General features: G+C 44.8%; 1 protein-coding gene across 2 annotated transcripts in view; it reads left to right on the forward strand.

Annotated features, from left to right (window-relative positions):
• The first annotated feature begins 809 nt into the window (after positions 1 to 809).
• LOC309561984 (putative endonuclease 4) overlaps positions 810 to 13,841 on the forward strand; it is an 89,304-nt gene continuing 76,272 nt past the window's right edge. For both annotated transcript variants that reach the window (XM_082266080.1, XM_082266081.1), the window contains exon 1: positions 810 to 902. In XM_082266080.1, coding sequence (XP_082122206.1) covers positions 812 to 902 — 91 coding nt within the window. In that variant the 5' untranslated portion in view covers positions 810 to 811. The remainder of the gene's footprint in view (positions 903 to 13,841) is intronic.

Here is a 13,841-nt window from a genome sequence, read left to right on the forward strand (position 1 = left end):
ACACTAGTCCATACCAGTTTGCAATAGTAGAGGAATAAATCACTTCTAATGTTAGATTGCCCATGTGTATGGATGTTGCTGCGTTCTGTTGTTTAGGTTTTTTGTTTTTAATTTTTAGAATGGGGTGCCTCGAAATTGTGCAGAATTGTTAAGGGTGCCACAACTGAAAAAAGGTTGAGAAACACTGGTCCAGAGCACCCCACTTTTCCCGATATCAGAGTCAAGATGTCAAGAGTCCCCCCCCCCCCTTTACCTTTACATCACAGTGCACCCGCCCTTTACCTTGTGCTGCTGCTAGGAAGAAGCTGGGGGCAGAGCTGGTCAAGCACAAAGTGCATGGTCTGAAGGATGGGAGTCAGCTGCTGAAGTCTGCTGAATGCTGAGAGCAGGGGAGGGGGTGCTGTGGCTACACACAGAAGTTTAGGATCTGATGGAGGAGTTCTGTCCTGTCTGCTGCTGAGACAAGGTGGGGGTGGAAGTGAGGGGGTGCAGGAGAGGTGCGAGGGCCACATGAAATGGCCCACCAGGCCAGATTCGGCCTGCAGGCCTTGTGTTGGACATATGCTGTAAAGTAAGAATGCTTTTAAAATATTTTTATGTATTCTATATGACAGTGCCATAGGTAGGAGAAATCATAAGAACTGACTGTCAAAGCAAAAACCTGCAAAACATTGTTATTAAGTTTGTATTTCACATATTAATAGATAGATATGTATTCATTTCCTCTAGTCTAGACTATCTGGTGTTTCTATTTTGTACTAAATACCATATAATGAAAATTTTCTTTTTTTTTTCTGAATGTAAAGAGAAGATGGCTGGACAGGATGGTGTCGAACTTGCAGAAAAGCAAATTAAAAAACATGTAGGGCGTGCTAAAATAAAGCGAAAACAAGAAAACAAAGGTAAGAGTATTGGCTATGTATTTTATCAGAAAGTAGTTGTTATTTATTAATATCTAATAACATTGTTTGAATTCACTAGCACCTAATTTAAGGTTAGATATTTTTCTGCTGACCCCTCACTAGGTTGCTCCATACAGTGGAAATGTGCTTTTTAATTTATTTCTATAGATTTACAACACTCTCCCAGGTGTTGGCCTACTAGGCCTTTACTGATCACTGACTTGCATTGTAATCTATTTGGTAGATGGATATTAATAGATCTCTCTTGATTTTTTTTTTTTTTCATATGAAAACTGGCGCAAGATAGTAGAAAGAAGCTGTATATTTTATGCTATTACCATGATCCTACCATGATCCATCACCTGACCTACATGAGGATACCACATACTGTATGTGTGCATTACTTGCTGTTTCTAAATGTAGTATCGCCAAAAAACAATAGTGAGCATTTGGCTTTTTTTTATTACATAAACAAACACTAAATGTGTAAAAACTTTTTTTTTTTTTTGGACCTAAAATCATGGACCCTAACCATATCCAAGCTCAAGAACTAATTCAACTATTTTTATAATTTTTTTTTTCTTGTGTTTTTCTTTTATTTGTTCAATGCATTTTTATTGAGAAAAGGTATACAAGAATCCAAGCATAGGGGGAAGAATCACCAACTGTATAGAAGTACATATACATAGCATCTTGGGTTACTTGTCAGTAGTACAACAGAATAAAATGCAGTTGAATGCAAGTTTTAAACCATTGGTCAGCCATAACACTACTACTTCATTGGGGGTAGTATCAAGGCTGAAGGAAGGAAGACAGAAAAAGAAAGGAAAGGTGAGGAGAAGGGGAAGAAGGCAGTAGGAAGGTGTACCTAAATACTAAGTAGGTTAACAAGTATAAGGCTGTGTACCTGAAACAAAAGCTTTTGTCTGGCTTTGTTTTGCCTAAGGAAATGCATGTCTCATAGACAGAGCTTGTTAGAGGAGGGGGTATATACAGTCAAGATAATATAATGCATCAGGGGTCTAATAGCCAGGGAGCCAAGTGTTTCGAGAATTTATCTCCCGTCGGGTATGATTTGGAGAGGAGGTATTCCATATGACATTGGTTGTTAATTGTAGAAATGACTGAAGGGAGTGTTGGTGGGAGGGGGTTCTGCAATCAAGATATGCATTATGATGGGGATAAACTTAGTGGGCCAATGAGAAGAATGTAGACCAGAGAGAGCCATTTGCGGAGTTAACTTAAGTGAAACTTGAGTAATGTCAGAAATGATAGTGGAGATGTTCCTCCAGAAGGGGGCTATGACTGGGCATTCCCACCAGATGGGAAAAATGTTTCCAACAGTGTCACATTTTCTCCTGTGTTTCGGAGAGTGGGATGGATATATGTGGGCTAATCTTGCAGGTGTATAATACCAGTTGTATATTTTCATGAGGGTTTCCCAATGAGTCACATTTTTGGAGAAGAGAGATGGAGTCCTGGAAGCTTTGTACCAAGCAGCAGGGGGTACCGAGATATGTAGTTTTGATTCCCAGAAGACCATACTTGTTGATTTGTGAGTAGATGCTGGTTGAGATAATAAATTGTATATGTATGAGATTCCTTTGGTTGTGGTGGATGTCTGGATACAAAACGAGAGTGGATCTTTGGATACTGTTCTATTGGTGATGGGTATAGAGGAGAGTATATGACGGATCTGGAGGTATATATTGAGAAGTCTTTATTAGGTAGATTGTATGAGGCTAAGAGTTGCTGGTAGTTTTTAGGGTCTAGAAGATGGTATAGGTCCAATAGAGTCCAATGTTGAAGAGGGGGATATCTGGAGAGAGGAGATGTAAGGAAAGAAGTGGAAGCAGAGACTGGGCTTTTTTTTTCTCCAAATATTTTATTTATTGAGAAAGGCAGTACAGTGGAAAAAACAAACATAAATACAATCGTGATAGAAAAATACCTCAGTCAAATAGGGGAAGCATCTTCCATACATAATAAACATTCAAGAATGGTAGCACATTAGTGCAAGAGAAAACTGGAAAAACAAGTCTCCACGTCCAAAAGAGGGGGCGAAACACCCCCCCCTCGGGACTCGTCTGAACTACAGTAGCTCAAGACACCTGGAGAGGGATACAAGATATCAGCAGGGTATCAACGACTTTTCCCAAACTGTCACTACCCAACCTTTTATAGAATGTTGAAAATACAAGATAAGGAAGTGCAGAGCAGGAGTTCCAAGGGAGGGGAAAGAGTGAAGGAAACAGAGGGGCGAAAGCGAAGAAAGAAAAAAAGAGAAAAAAAGGGGGGGGGAGGGGAGGTGGGGGATAGATGGGGCGCCCGACATCGACTGCGTCACCTGCCAATCAAGCGCCAGCTCAATCCTCAGCTCTAAGCGCCCAATAGGGACTTCCCCATGTCAGTGAAGATGAAAGCGTTCCAGAATCCCCACGTCTTCTCATATCGTTCCCTTCTATTTTGTGCCGTGAGTGTGAGGTCCTCCATCCGGTTGATCTCCACTAATTTACGCGTGCAATCCTGTATAGTGGGGGCTTTAGTCGACTTCCAAAGCATCGGAATGCAGGCTTTAGCAGCACAGAGCACGTGTGGGATAATTGACTTCTTACTCTTGGAAATCGGCATGGTGGACAAGTGCAAAAGATAAAACTCTGGGGTGTCGGGGAGGGTACGCTCTGTGAGTTCCCCCAGAAGCGCCCGCACCTCCCTCCAGAAGGGTGCAATCAGCGGACATGACCAGAAGATATGCAACATGGTCCCTACACTTTCCCCACAGCGCCAGCAAAGCTCCGACGTGTCCGGGAAGAATTTGTGTAAAAGAGAGGGGACTCTGTACCAACGGGTAAGGATCTTATAATTCAATTCCTGTAATTTCGTACAGGTCGGGGTTTTCAAAGCCAGGGTACAGATCTTTAGTCGTTGAGCCGAGGTCAACTGCAGCTGGGGGTCCCGTTCCCACTACCCCAGACTGGGTAGCGCGTAGTCATCTGCTGGGGTAATCAACAAACTGTAGGATTTAGAAAGAGGGCTAGGCAGCCCACCCTCCCCTACGCAAAGGACTTCGAACGGCGTAAGGTCCCTCGCATAAAGCGAAGGGTCCGACAGAGAGTGCAAAAAATGATGGAGTTGGACTGCCCGCCAGAACCCCAAGCGAAAGGGGCCCTCCTGTGCCATCAAGTCTTCCATCGATGGCCAGAAGGCCCCCCGAAGAAAGTGAGAAGCCTGGGTTATTCCCCGCGCCTCCAATCCGCGAAGAACTGGATCCGCGATTTCGGGCTCAAATGCCGAGTTCCCGATGATGGGATAGAGCGGGGAAGACAGCGTGGAGATTGCAGGGAGAGACTGGGCTTTTAAGTGGATACCTCAGTAGGCTTGTTGCATGGCTTTCCAGGCTGCAACTGGCGTTGAATGTAGGTAAGAAGGAGCGAGGTAAATGGTAATTGAGCCAGGTCGCTGCAAGCAGCAAGTGAGGAGCTTGAGACTGCAGTGGATTCAATTTGGAGCCAGGTTGCAAAAGAAAGTGAGGACCACCATTGTTTTGTTTGGTCTGGTATGACCTCTTTGTAATACAGTTTGATATTAGGGGCTCCAAGGCCAGCAAAATCTCTAGGTATGCCTAATAGATTTGAGTAAAGTCTGGGTTTTCGGTCCGCACAGATGAATCAATTGAAGATGACCTAGAGGAACTAATATTTTGTAATTTCTGCAGAAGAGAGGTGAGGTTAGTACATATAAGCATAGTGAGAGGAGAGGTCAATTGTATGCCCAAATAAGTCTTGGTCATGTTTGGAGCCCAGGAGAAGGGGGGTGTTTTGGATATATCGGTTTTAAGTGAATGGGGAAGAGAGATCCCCATCAGAGATGATTTAGAGTTGTTCAAGTTATACATAGATACAGCACTGAAGTTTTCTAGGATCTGGTATAAAGGGGAAGCGAACGCAGTGTGTCCATAAGTGCGATAATAACAGCGTCTGCATAGAGGCAGATTCTGTGAGAAGTGGGTCCTTTCGTTATCCCGGAGATAAGAGAGCTGAATTGGATAGCTTGGGCCAAGGGCTCTGTGACAGTACTCAGTGTCACTGGGAATGAAAGACAGACCATATGCTAATATAATCGGCTCAACCATCTGTCTTCCAGACATCGTTGAATATGCTGATGTACTCGCCAGTTATCTACAATAGGTTCTGCATTTACACCTATTGTTTCTGTATTGTATTGCAGGAGCTCGAGGACGGCCGTCTGCTACTTAATTGGCTCAGGTTGAAGGAATCACTGTCATCTATTAGTTGCTGAGTGGAAATACACTTTCATCTGCATAGGATAATATAGTCAGGCAACCCCTGACCTGTGTGTAGTAATTTGATCAGGAGGGGGATGTGCTCATGTGTGTATAAATTTAGTGTGAAACTGTTCAATAAAGGAGAAGGTTCCTTAACTTGTACAAGCTTAGTTGTTGGCTAGCTTTGTATGGGGGCAGATAGGATATGAGATCTGTCCACAACTGGGAGGAAGCCATATACTGACAGAAGACCACAAGTACAGTGTTGGTCGGCGGTTCCGTTACATTGGTGGCAAGCGGTGGGATGCTTCCTGCAGTCTGGGACATCCAAACCTCCACCGGGATCCAAGGTCCGGATAGCAGAAGAGGAGAGGTACAGATATCAGCCGCCATGGAAGAGGAATTTGCAAGGAGGTTTGAGAGATGCGGATACAGCACAGGGGACCAGTGTCAGAGCAGGTCCTGCTAGGATGGCTTGATTCTGTGCGCTTGGATCTCTGCAAGGAAACGCTAGCCCGTGACCAGTGCCACCAGGGAAAAATCCTCCCCTCCATCCAGAAAAGGTACTGGTCGCAGTATGGATTGCGGGAGCTGTTTTTGGGAGATACACCGCACAAGGAGCAGACAGCTGAGTTAAGTAGGCTGGTCTGGGCAGAGATGCAGTTGGAAGAGAGCTATAGAGCCCTCCAATGGCATGTATTCCAAACATGCCCTTGGATAGCAGATGACAATGCAACGGAAGGCTTTGGCTACGGCGGCCGGGGACTGTTGTCAGGGGACCCTAACTTTGGGAGCGATTTGGAATGGCGGTTAGAGGAAATTATGGATTACAGAGAAAGGATTCTGAACATCTCAGAAGTGTTCTGGGCACTGGAAGATATGAAGTTTCTGGCCATTCAGGAATGGGAGCTAGAGATCGCCTACAGACGGCTGCTAGACTCTGTTTAGCGCTGGGCTCCCCTTGCCTGGGAATATCCAGAAGTACCAGCTGACTGTCTGGATATTCTGGCTGAAGAATCTACAATATCGCACAGTAATAGTGTGCTTTGCTCACCTGCACCCACGGTCTTGGATGCGGAGGTCTTATGGCGGATGCAGCAGGTACTTACTCACCTTGACGAACCTGTTTCTGCACAGGACGAGCTTGGATGGAGGAATGCGTCTGTCCAGCCACTGGATAAATGTATGGGAGAAGAGGAAGCCATCTTGATTCCCCAACCACGGATCACCGATGTAATTGGCTTTTCATCGGAGGATGTTATGGATGATAAGTCACCTGCCACAGTGTTGGCACTGGGCCCAAATGCCACCAGCCCATGCCCTGGACTTTCAGCAATTCCAGAGACTGGGGATTTAATATATTTTTCTGCTGAGGAGGAAAATCCCAGTGAGCCTACAGCAGAAGAGCCGCATCCAGGCCTATTGCTGCTGACCTCTGCCTGCAACAATTGGTGACCCAGGAAGATGTGTGCAGGGCCACTGACTGTACAGTTTACTTTCCTGCAGAACAGCTGGCAACAGGGCAGAGTGCTACCAACCCCTGGCCCCAGCGACAAGCTGATGAAGTGAAGCTTCTACACCCAGCTAAAGCGCTGGCAACTCTCTGCCCCACACCTGTGGCAGTTCCGGAGGCCCAGGGTGAGAAGGGAGAGGAGATTGTTGTCCTCCCTCTCCAACAGTCAGTCAGAGCTGAGGAAACTGTCTTCCCTCCCCAGCCAGGATCTGTGCATCTGGGAGACAGTACCAGAGAAAGGTTGTCCCAACAGCCAGATGAGGGTAAGGAAGATGGAAAAGCTGACTCCCCTTCCCAGCAGCAGACAGCGCCCCAGAATGATGACACTAACCCAGCAGAAGAACTGGCAACAGAGCAGAGTGCGGCTGGCCTCTGCCCCCACGTTACAAAAGATGGAGTTCCTGTGATACTGTAACGCTCCTGCGTTTTTAGTATAGGCTGGATTTGCAGCTGCAAAATCTCCACTCAGTAGTCATGTAGAGATGTGTTGAATACCAGATCCAACTCTCCAGGACTCATCACCGTGGGCCTGTCAGCTTCAACATACAGATATATACACACTCAATGAGATGTTCCTGGAGTGATAGGATGTATATGATAGTATGAAGGTGATGTGCTGAAGGGACAGCTGTGAACAGTGACAAGGATGGTAATCACTTGATAGGTTTGTATAGGAGAGTTCAAGATGGTATTTAGGAATGCAGATAGGTTAGTATCGAGTATGCTAACAGGTGGTGAGGACAGCAGATGACAAATACAGGATAGACTAACCCAGTGCAAGGATAGATAGTAGTAGACAGGAGAGCTAGCAATCTATGCAGCAGTGCAGATGATAGATGGTAGTAGGCTCAAGAGCTAGCAATCTATGTAACAGTGCAGATGATAGGATAGTATGGATAGGTAGTAACAGTCCTTAATGTGCATAGGTAGATAGTGCAATAAGGTTATGGAGGGTTCCCCTGCGGGGTACTTATCACTTGTAATGTTAGTAGTTTAGAGAGGTCCAGTAGATAAGGAATGATCCGGTAGCGAGATACAGGGATCAGTAGCGAGGTTCCGGTCTGCTCCAGGTAAAGGGAATAGCTGGAGGTTCCGATCGAGAGACAGGCTTGAAAGCATGTGGATAACAAGGCAGGTTGAACGAACAATGTGAGTGAGACCGCCGGCGGTTGAAATAGCCGCTCTGCGGCGCTCAGCAGTGACATCATCGTTCTTAAAGGTATATGCGTACCACCTGAAGAGAAAGGTGGGACGGATTACAGAGAAAGTGGTGATTAAGGGTACCGGAGGTACCAGAATCTTACAGTACCCCCCCCTTAAGGCCGGCTCCGGAAGGCCTATAGGACAGGTTTCTCTGGGTGTTTCGAGTGAAAGTTCCGTATAAGTCTAGGCGCATGAATATCAGAGGTATCTAGCCAGGTGTCGTCTTGGGGTCCATAGTTCTTCCATCTTATGAGATACTGGAGTCTTCCTCTATGGATGCGAGAATCCAAAATTTCCTTGATCTCATACTCTTCTCCGCCTTCAACTTGTATTGGAGGTGGAGGCAAGATGGTAGGCTTTATTCCTTGGTTAGGAACATGGGGCTTCAGTAGCGACACATGGAAGATGGGATGGATCTTGAGATCTGCTGGTAGGGTGAGCTGTACTGCAGCTTTTCCGATAAGTTTTTTAATTGGGAAGGGTCCCAAAAATAAAGGTCCAAGCTTCTTGCTAGGGATTTTTAATCTTAAGTTCTTTGTCGATAGCCAAACAAGGTCCCCAATAGCATACTGAGGAGAAGGTCTTCTACAAAGGTCGTAGTACTTTTTTTGTTGACTGTGAGCGTGTGATATAGTGGTATTGAGTAAACCCAAAGAGTCTTTTATTTGGGTAAGGTAATCCGAGGCTACTGGGTTACTCGATGGTAGGATGCGTGGTGGAAGAAGAGTGGGATGAAACCCATAGTTCAAGTAGAACGGACTTTGCTTCGTAGTACTGTGGGTTGCGTTGTTGTAAGCAAATTCTGCTAGAGGAAGGAGATCCACCCAATCATCCTGCAAGTATGATGTGTAGCAACGTAGATATTGCTCAATGCACTGGTTGACTCTTTCAGTCTGTCCGTTGGTCTGAGGATGGTAGGGAGAAGTGAGCTTTCGCTCAATGCGTAAAATTTGACAAAGTGCTTGCCAAAATTTAGAGATGAATTGTGAACCACGGTCGGACAAAAGAGTTTTTGGAATTCCATACAACTTAAACACGTTTCATCAGTAGTTCCGCTGTTTGTTTAGATGAAGGTAGTCTACGGATAGCAATGAAATGTGCCATCTTTGTCAAGTGGTCCACTGACACTAGGATGGTATTAAATCCTTTAGAGGGTGGTAGTTCTACTATGAAATCTAAGGACACAACTTCCCATGGAACCTGGGGTATTGGTAGACTACTAAGTAGTCCAGATGGTTTTGTAGTGTCAATTTTGGACCTTGCACAGATGTCACACGAAGAAACAAATTTTTGTACAGACGTCTTCATATCAGGCCACCAAAACTGCCTGGTGAGCAAATTAAAGGTTTTCGTTATACCCATATGTCCTGCCATGGGCACATCATGCGATAATTCCAAGATCTTGGTGCGCATAGTAGGGGGTATGTAGAGTTTGTCATTGTAATAGAGGAAGCCTTCTGCATCAGTACTTAGTTGTGGTGGAGGTGAATCCATTCTTATACTGTGCAAAATCTCTTCCTTCAAGGAACGGACAACACCAATAATGCGTTCATAGGGTATTATGGGAATGGAAGGGATTTCGGCGCAGTTATCTTCGGTTAATCGTGATAGCGCATCCGCTTTTTTATTTTTGTCTGCAGGCGTGTAGGTCACTAGGAAATTAAATCTTAAAAAGAATAATGACCATTGTACCTGCCGGTGGGAGAGAGTCTTGTTAGTCTGGAGGTATTGAAGGTTTTTATGATCTGTATATATGAGTATTGGTAACTGGGTACCTTCGAGCAGATGTCGCCAATTCTCCAGTGCCAGTTTTATGGCAAGCAACTCCTTTTCACCCACTGGGTAATTCACCTCTGGGCTGCTTAGTGATTTTGAAAAGAAAGCAACTGGGTGGAGTGATAAAGTGTTTGTTGGTCGTTGGGAGAGAACTGCTCCTACTGCCATATTTGACGCATCTACCTCTAGAATATCTTGGAGGGATGGGTCTGGATGGCGTAGTATAGGAGCAGAAGTAAAGCTTGATTTTAACAAGCAGAAAGCTTGATTTGCTTCTTCTGACCATTTGAATGTTTTTTTTATACTTGTCAGTTGTGTGAGAGGTCTCACAATAGCGGAAAAGTTCTTGATGAACTTCCTATAGAAGTTCGAGAATCCAAGGAATCGCTGTAGGGCCTTACGAGTTGTTGGTATAGGCCAGTCTAGAATACAGGATATCTTACTCATATCCATCTTAATTCCAGTTTTGGATATGAAGTATCCTAGAAATAATATTTCTTCTTTATGAAATAGACATTTTTTTAATTTCACATATAGTCTGTGTGAGAGCAGTCTGGACAACACAAGTCTTACATGTTTTATGTGTTCAGGCAAAGATCGAGAATAAATAAGTATATCGTCTAGGTATACTACAACACAGACATCAAGTAAGTCTCTAAAGATGTCGTTTATGAATCTTTGGAAAGCTGCGGGAGCATTACATAGCCCGAATGGCATCACAAGGTATTCGAATAGTCCGTATCTGGTTCTGAATGCTGTTTTCCACTCATCCCTGTCACGGATTCGGATTAGGTTGTATGCCCCTTTCAGGTCTAATTTGGTGAAATAAGTAGCCCCACGCACCTGTTCAATAAGTTCAGGGATGAGCGGCAAAGGATAGCGATCCTTTATCGTAATCGTGTTTAATTGCCTATAATCGATAATAGGCCTGAGACTGGAATCCTTATTGCGGACAAAGAAAAGTCCTGCAGCAGTGGAAGAAGTAGAGGGTCTAATGAACCGAACCCTTTTGTCAAATTCTCATCCAAGTATTCCTTGAGATGAGAAAGTTCATCCTGTGAAAGGGGATAAACATGACCGAAAGGCAATTTGCTGTTAGGGAGTAGATCGATAGTGCAATCGTAATCCCTATGGGGAGGCAACACTTGAGCATTTTTCTCAAGGAACACTTCAGACAGATCCTGATAGCATAGTGGTGCAATTTCATCTGACACCACAGACAGAATCTTCCCATAAGATGGGAGGTTACACGTATTCTCACAATAGTGAGAAGGGAAAACCAAAGTCCGTTTTTTCCAATCTATGATTGGTTGGTGTGTGTGTAACCAGGGAAGTCCCAAAATAATAGGAAAATGGGGTGAGGATAGTATGTCAAAGGTGATGGTCTCCACATGTGATTCGTTGGTAGTGGCAAGGAGTGCCTGTGTCTGGTTGGTGATTGGACCAGAAGACAGTGGAATACCATTAATGAAACTAACAGAAACAGGCTTAGATTTTGAAATAATAGGTATTTTATTTAAGGTAACAAAGCGTGTATCAATATAGTTTCCACAAGATCCAGTGTCGACCATAGCCTTGGTGGTGATCCTAGTTTGGTCCCACTGTAATATTAAATGAACAAAAAGATAGGGGTTAGAAAAGGAAGTCGTTAATCCTCCCAGCAAGACATGTGAACACTCACCCTCTTTTTTGCGGACAAGGGGACAGGTGCTTATCAAATGATCCGAGGATGCGCAGTACATGCAGAGATTTCTGGATGTTCTTCTAGCTCGTTCAGTAGTCGTTAAAGGTGGGCGTATAGTTCCTACATCCATGGGAGTAGGGTCAACGGCCGAAATCTGAGAAGGACTAGACAATGGCATTCCCATCTTTTCAGCCCTTCTTTCTCGCAGTCGTCTGTCGATGTTGATACTAAGTTGTATCAAGGCCTCCAAGGTGCCAGGTAAATCCGCTCGGGCGAGCTCGTCTTTAACAGCTTCTGATAACCCGAGTCTGAATTGAGTTCGCAAAGATGTGTCCTTCCACCCTGAATCAAGGGTCCATCTTTTGAACTCAGATACAAAGTCTTCTACAGGTCTCCTTCCTTGTTCTAAGGCCCTCAACTGAATATCAGCAGTACTCTGCCTATTGGAATCATCGTATAAACTAGCGAGTTCCGCTAGGAATAAGGAATAGGTGTTGAGAATCTGATCATTATTCTCAAAGAGAGAGTCTGCCCAGGCCCGTGGATCACCCGTCAAGTATGAAATAACGGTACAGACTTTTATTTGATCAGTGGGGTATGTACGAGGTTTTAACAAAAAAAGCAATTGACATGCGTTTTTGAATTCACAAAATTTTTTCCGATCATCTGTAAACACTAGAGGAGGGTTTATTTTAGGTTCAGGAGGCTGAACAGCAGTAAGCCGTGAGAGCTGGGTTACCTGCTGTGTCAGAGTCTGATTCTTTTCTTGTACGTCAGTCAGAGCAAGTATTAACGCTTTTACTTGTTGTGTTAATTGTGTCACTTGAGTGGGTAATTCTGCTGAATCCATTTTTAAGGTTCGTTCAATCTGTAACGCTCCTGCGTTTTTAGTATAGGCTGGATTTGCAGCTGCAAAATCTCCACTCAGTAGTCATGTAGAGATGTGTTGAATACCAGATCCAACTCTCCAGGACTCATCACCGTGGGCCTGTCAGCTTCAACATACAGATATATACACACTCAATGAGATGTTCCTGGAGTGATAGGATGTATATGATAGTATGAAGGTGATGTGCTGAAGGGACAGGTGTGAACAGTGACAAGGATGGTAATCACTTGATAGGTTTGTATAGGAGAGTTCAAGATGGTATTTAGGAATGCAGATAGGTTAGTATCGAGTATGCTAACAGGTGGTGAGGACAGCAGATGACAAATACAGGATAGACTAACCCAGTGCAAGGATAGATAGTAGTAGACAGGAGAGCTAGCAATCTATGCAGCAGTGCAGATGATAGATGGTAGTAGGCTCAAGAGCTAGTAATCTATGTAACAGTGCAGATGATAGGATAGTATGGATAGGTAGTAACAGTCCTTAATGTGCATAGGTAGATAATGCAATAAGGTTATGGAGGGTTCCCCTGCGGGGTACTTATCACTTGTAATGTTAGTAGTTTAGAGAGGTCCAGTAGATAAGGAATGATCCGGTAGCGAGATACAGGGATCAGTAGCGAGGTTCCGGTCTGCTCCAGGTAAAGGGAATAGCTGGAGGTTCCGATCGAGAGACAGGCTTGAAAGCATGTGGATAACAAGGCAGGTTGAACGAACAATGTGAGTGAGACCGCCGGCGGTTGAAATAGCCGCTCTGCGGCGCTCAGCAGTGACATCATCGTTCTTAAAGGTATATGCGTACCACCTGAAGAGAAAGGTGGGACGCATTACAGAGAAAGTGGTGATTAAGGGTACCGGAGGTACCAGAATCTTACAGATACTGGGTGGGACTGTGGTCTTCACCTCTATATCCAGTCGGCCCAGATCCCCAGTCGGCCCAGATCCCCAACAGCCTGACCAAGTGAGCCCCGCCACCCTGTCTTCTCTCCAGTGGCTGAAAGGACTCCCAGGAGAAGGGCCAGTGCACGCTTATCCCCAGTGGCGGGTAAGTTCTACGAGAGAGGCAGAGGTTGGCTGGGAGAGTAACGTTGTTTTCTGGACAATTTATTTGGGGTACTGGGTGGGTGCAGACATTGGGAGGGCCCATGGAACACAGATTATCTTAGAGAGGTTTGGAAATACCTCTCTCAGCCCCCTAGGCCCTCTTATGTCTAAGTCACCCTGTGTCTATTAGGGACACATGGTGACCAAGAAGCCCAGTCTGGCCTGCCCAAACCAGACTTCCACAGACTGATAGGTTCTGTATTTACACCCATTGTTTGTGTATTGTCTTGCAGGAGCTCGAGGACTCTGTCTGCTACTTAATTGGCTCAGGTTGATGGAATCACTGTCATCTATTAGTTGCTGAGTGGAAATATACTGTTTGTGTTGGTTGTTGTTTAGATATGTTAATTCTATTTCTGTATACAATTTCATCTGCATAGGATAATGTAGTCAGGCAACCCCTGACCTGTGTGTAATAATTTGATCAGGAGGGGGATGTGCTCATGTGTGTATAAATTGATTGTGAAACTGTTTAAAGGAGAAGGT

This window comes from Pelophylax lessonae, assembly GCF_965119305.1.
Source record: "Pelophylax lessonae genome assembly, chromosome: 8".
In the NCBI taxonomy this organism is placed as follows: domain Eukaryota; kingdom Metazoa; phylum Chordata; class Amphibia; order Anura; family Ranidae; genus Pelophylax; species Pelophylax lessonae.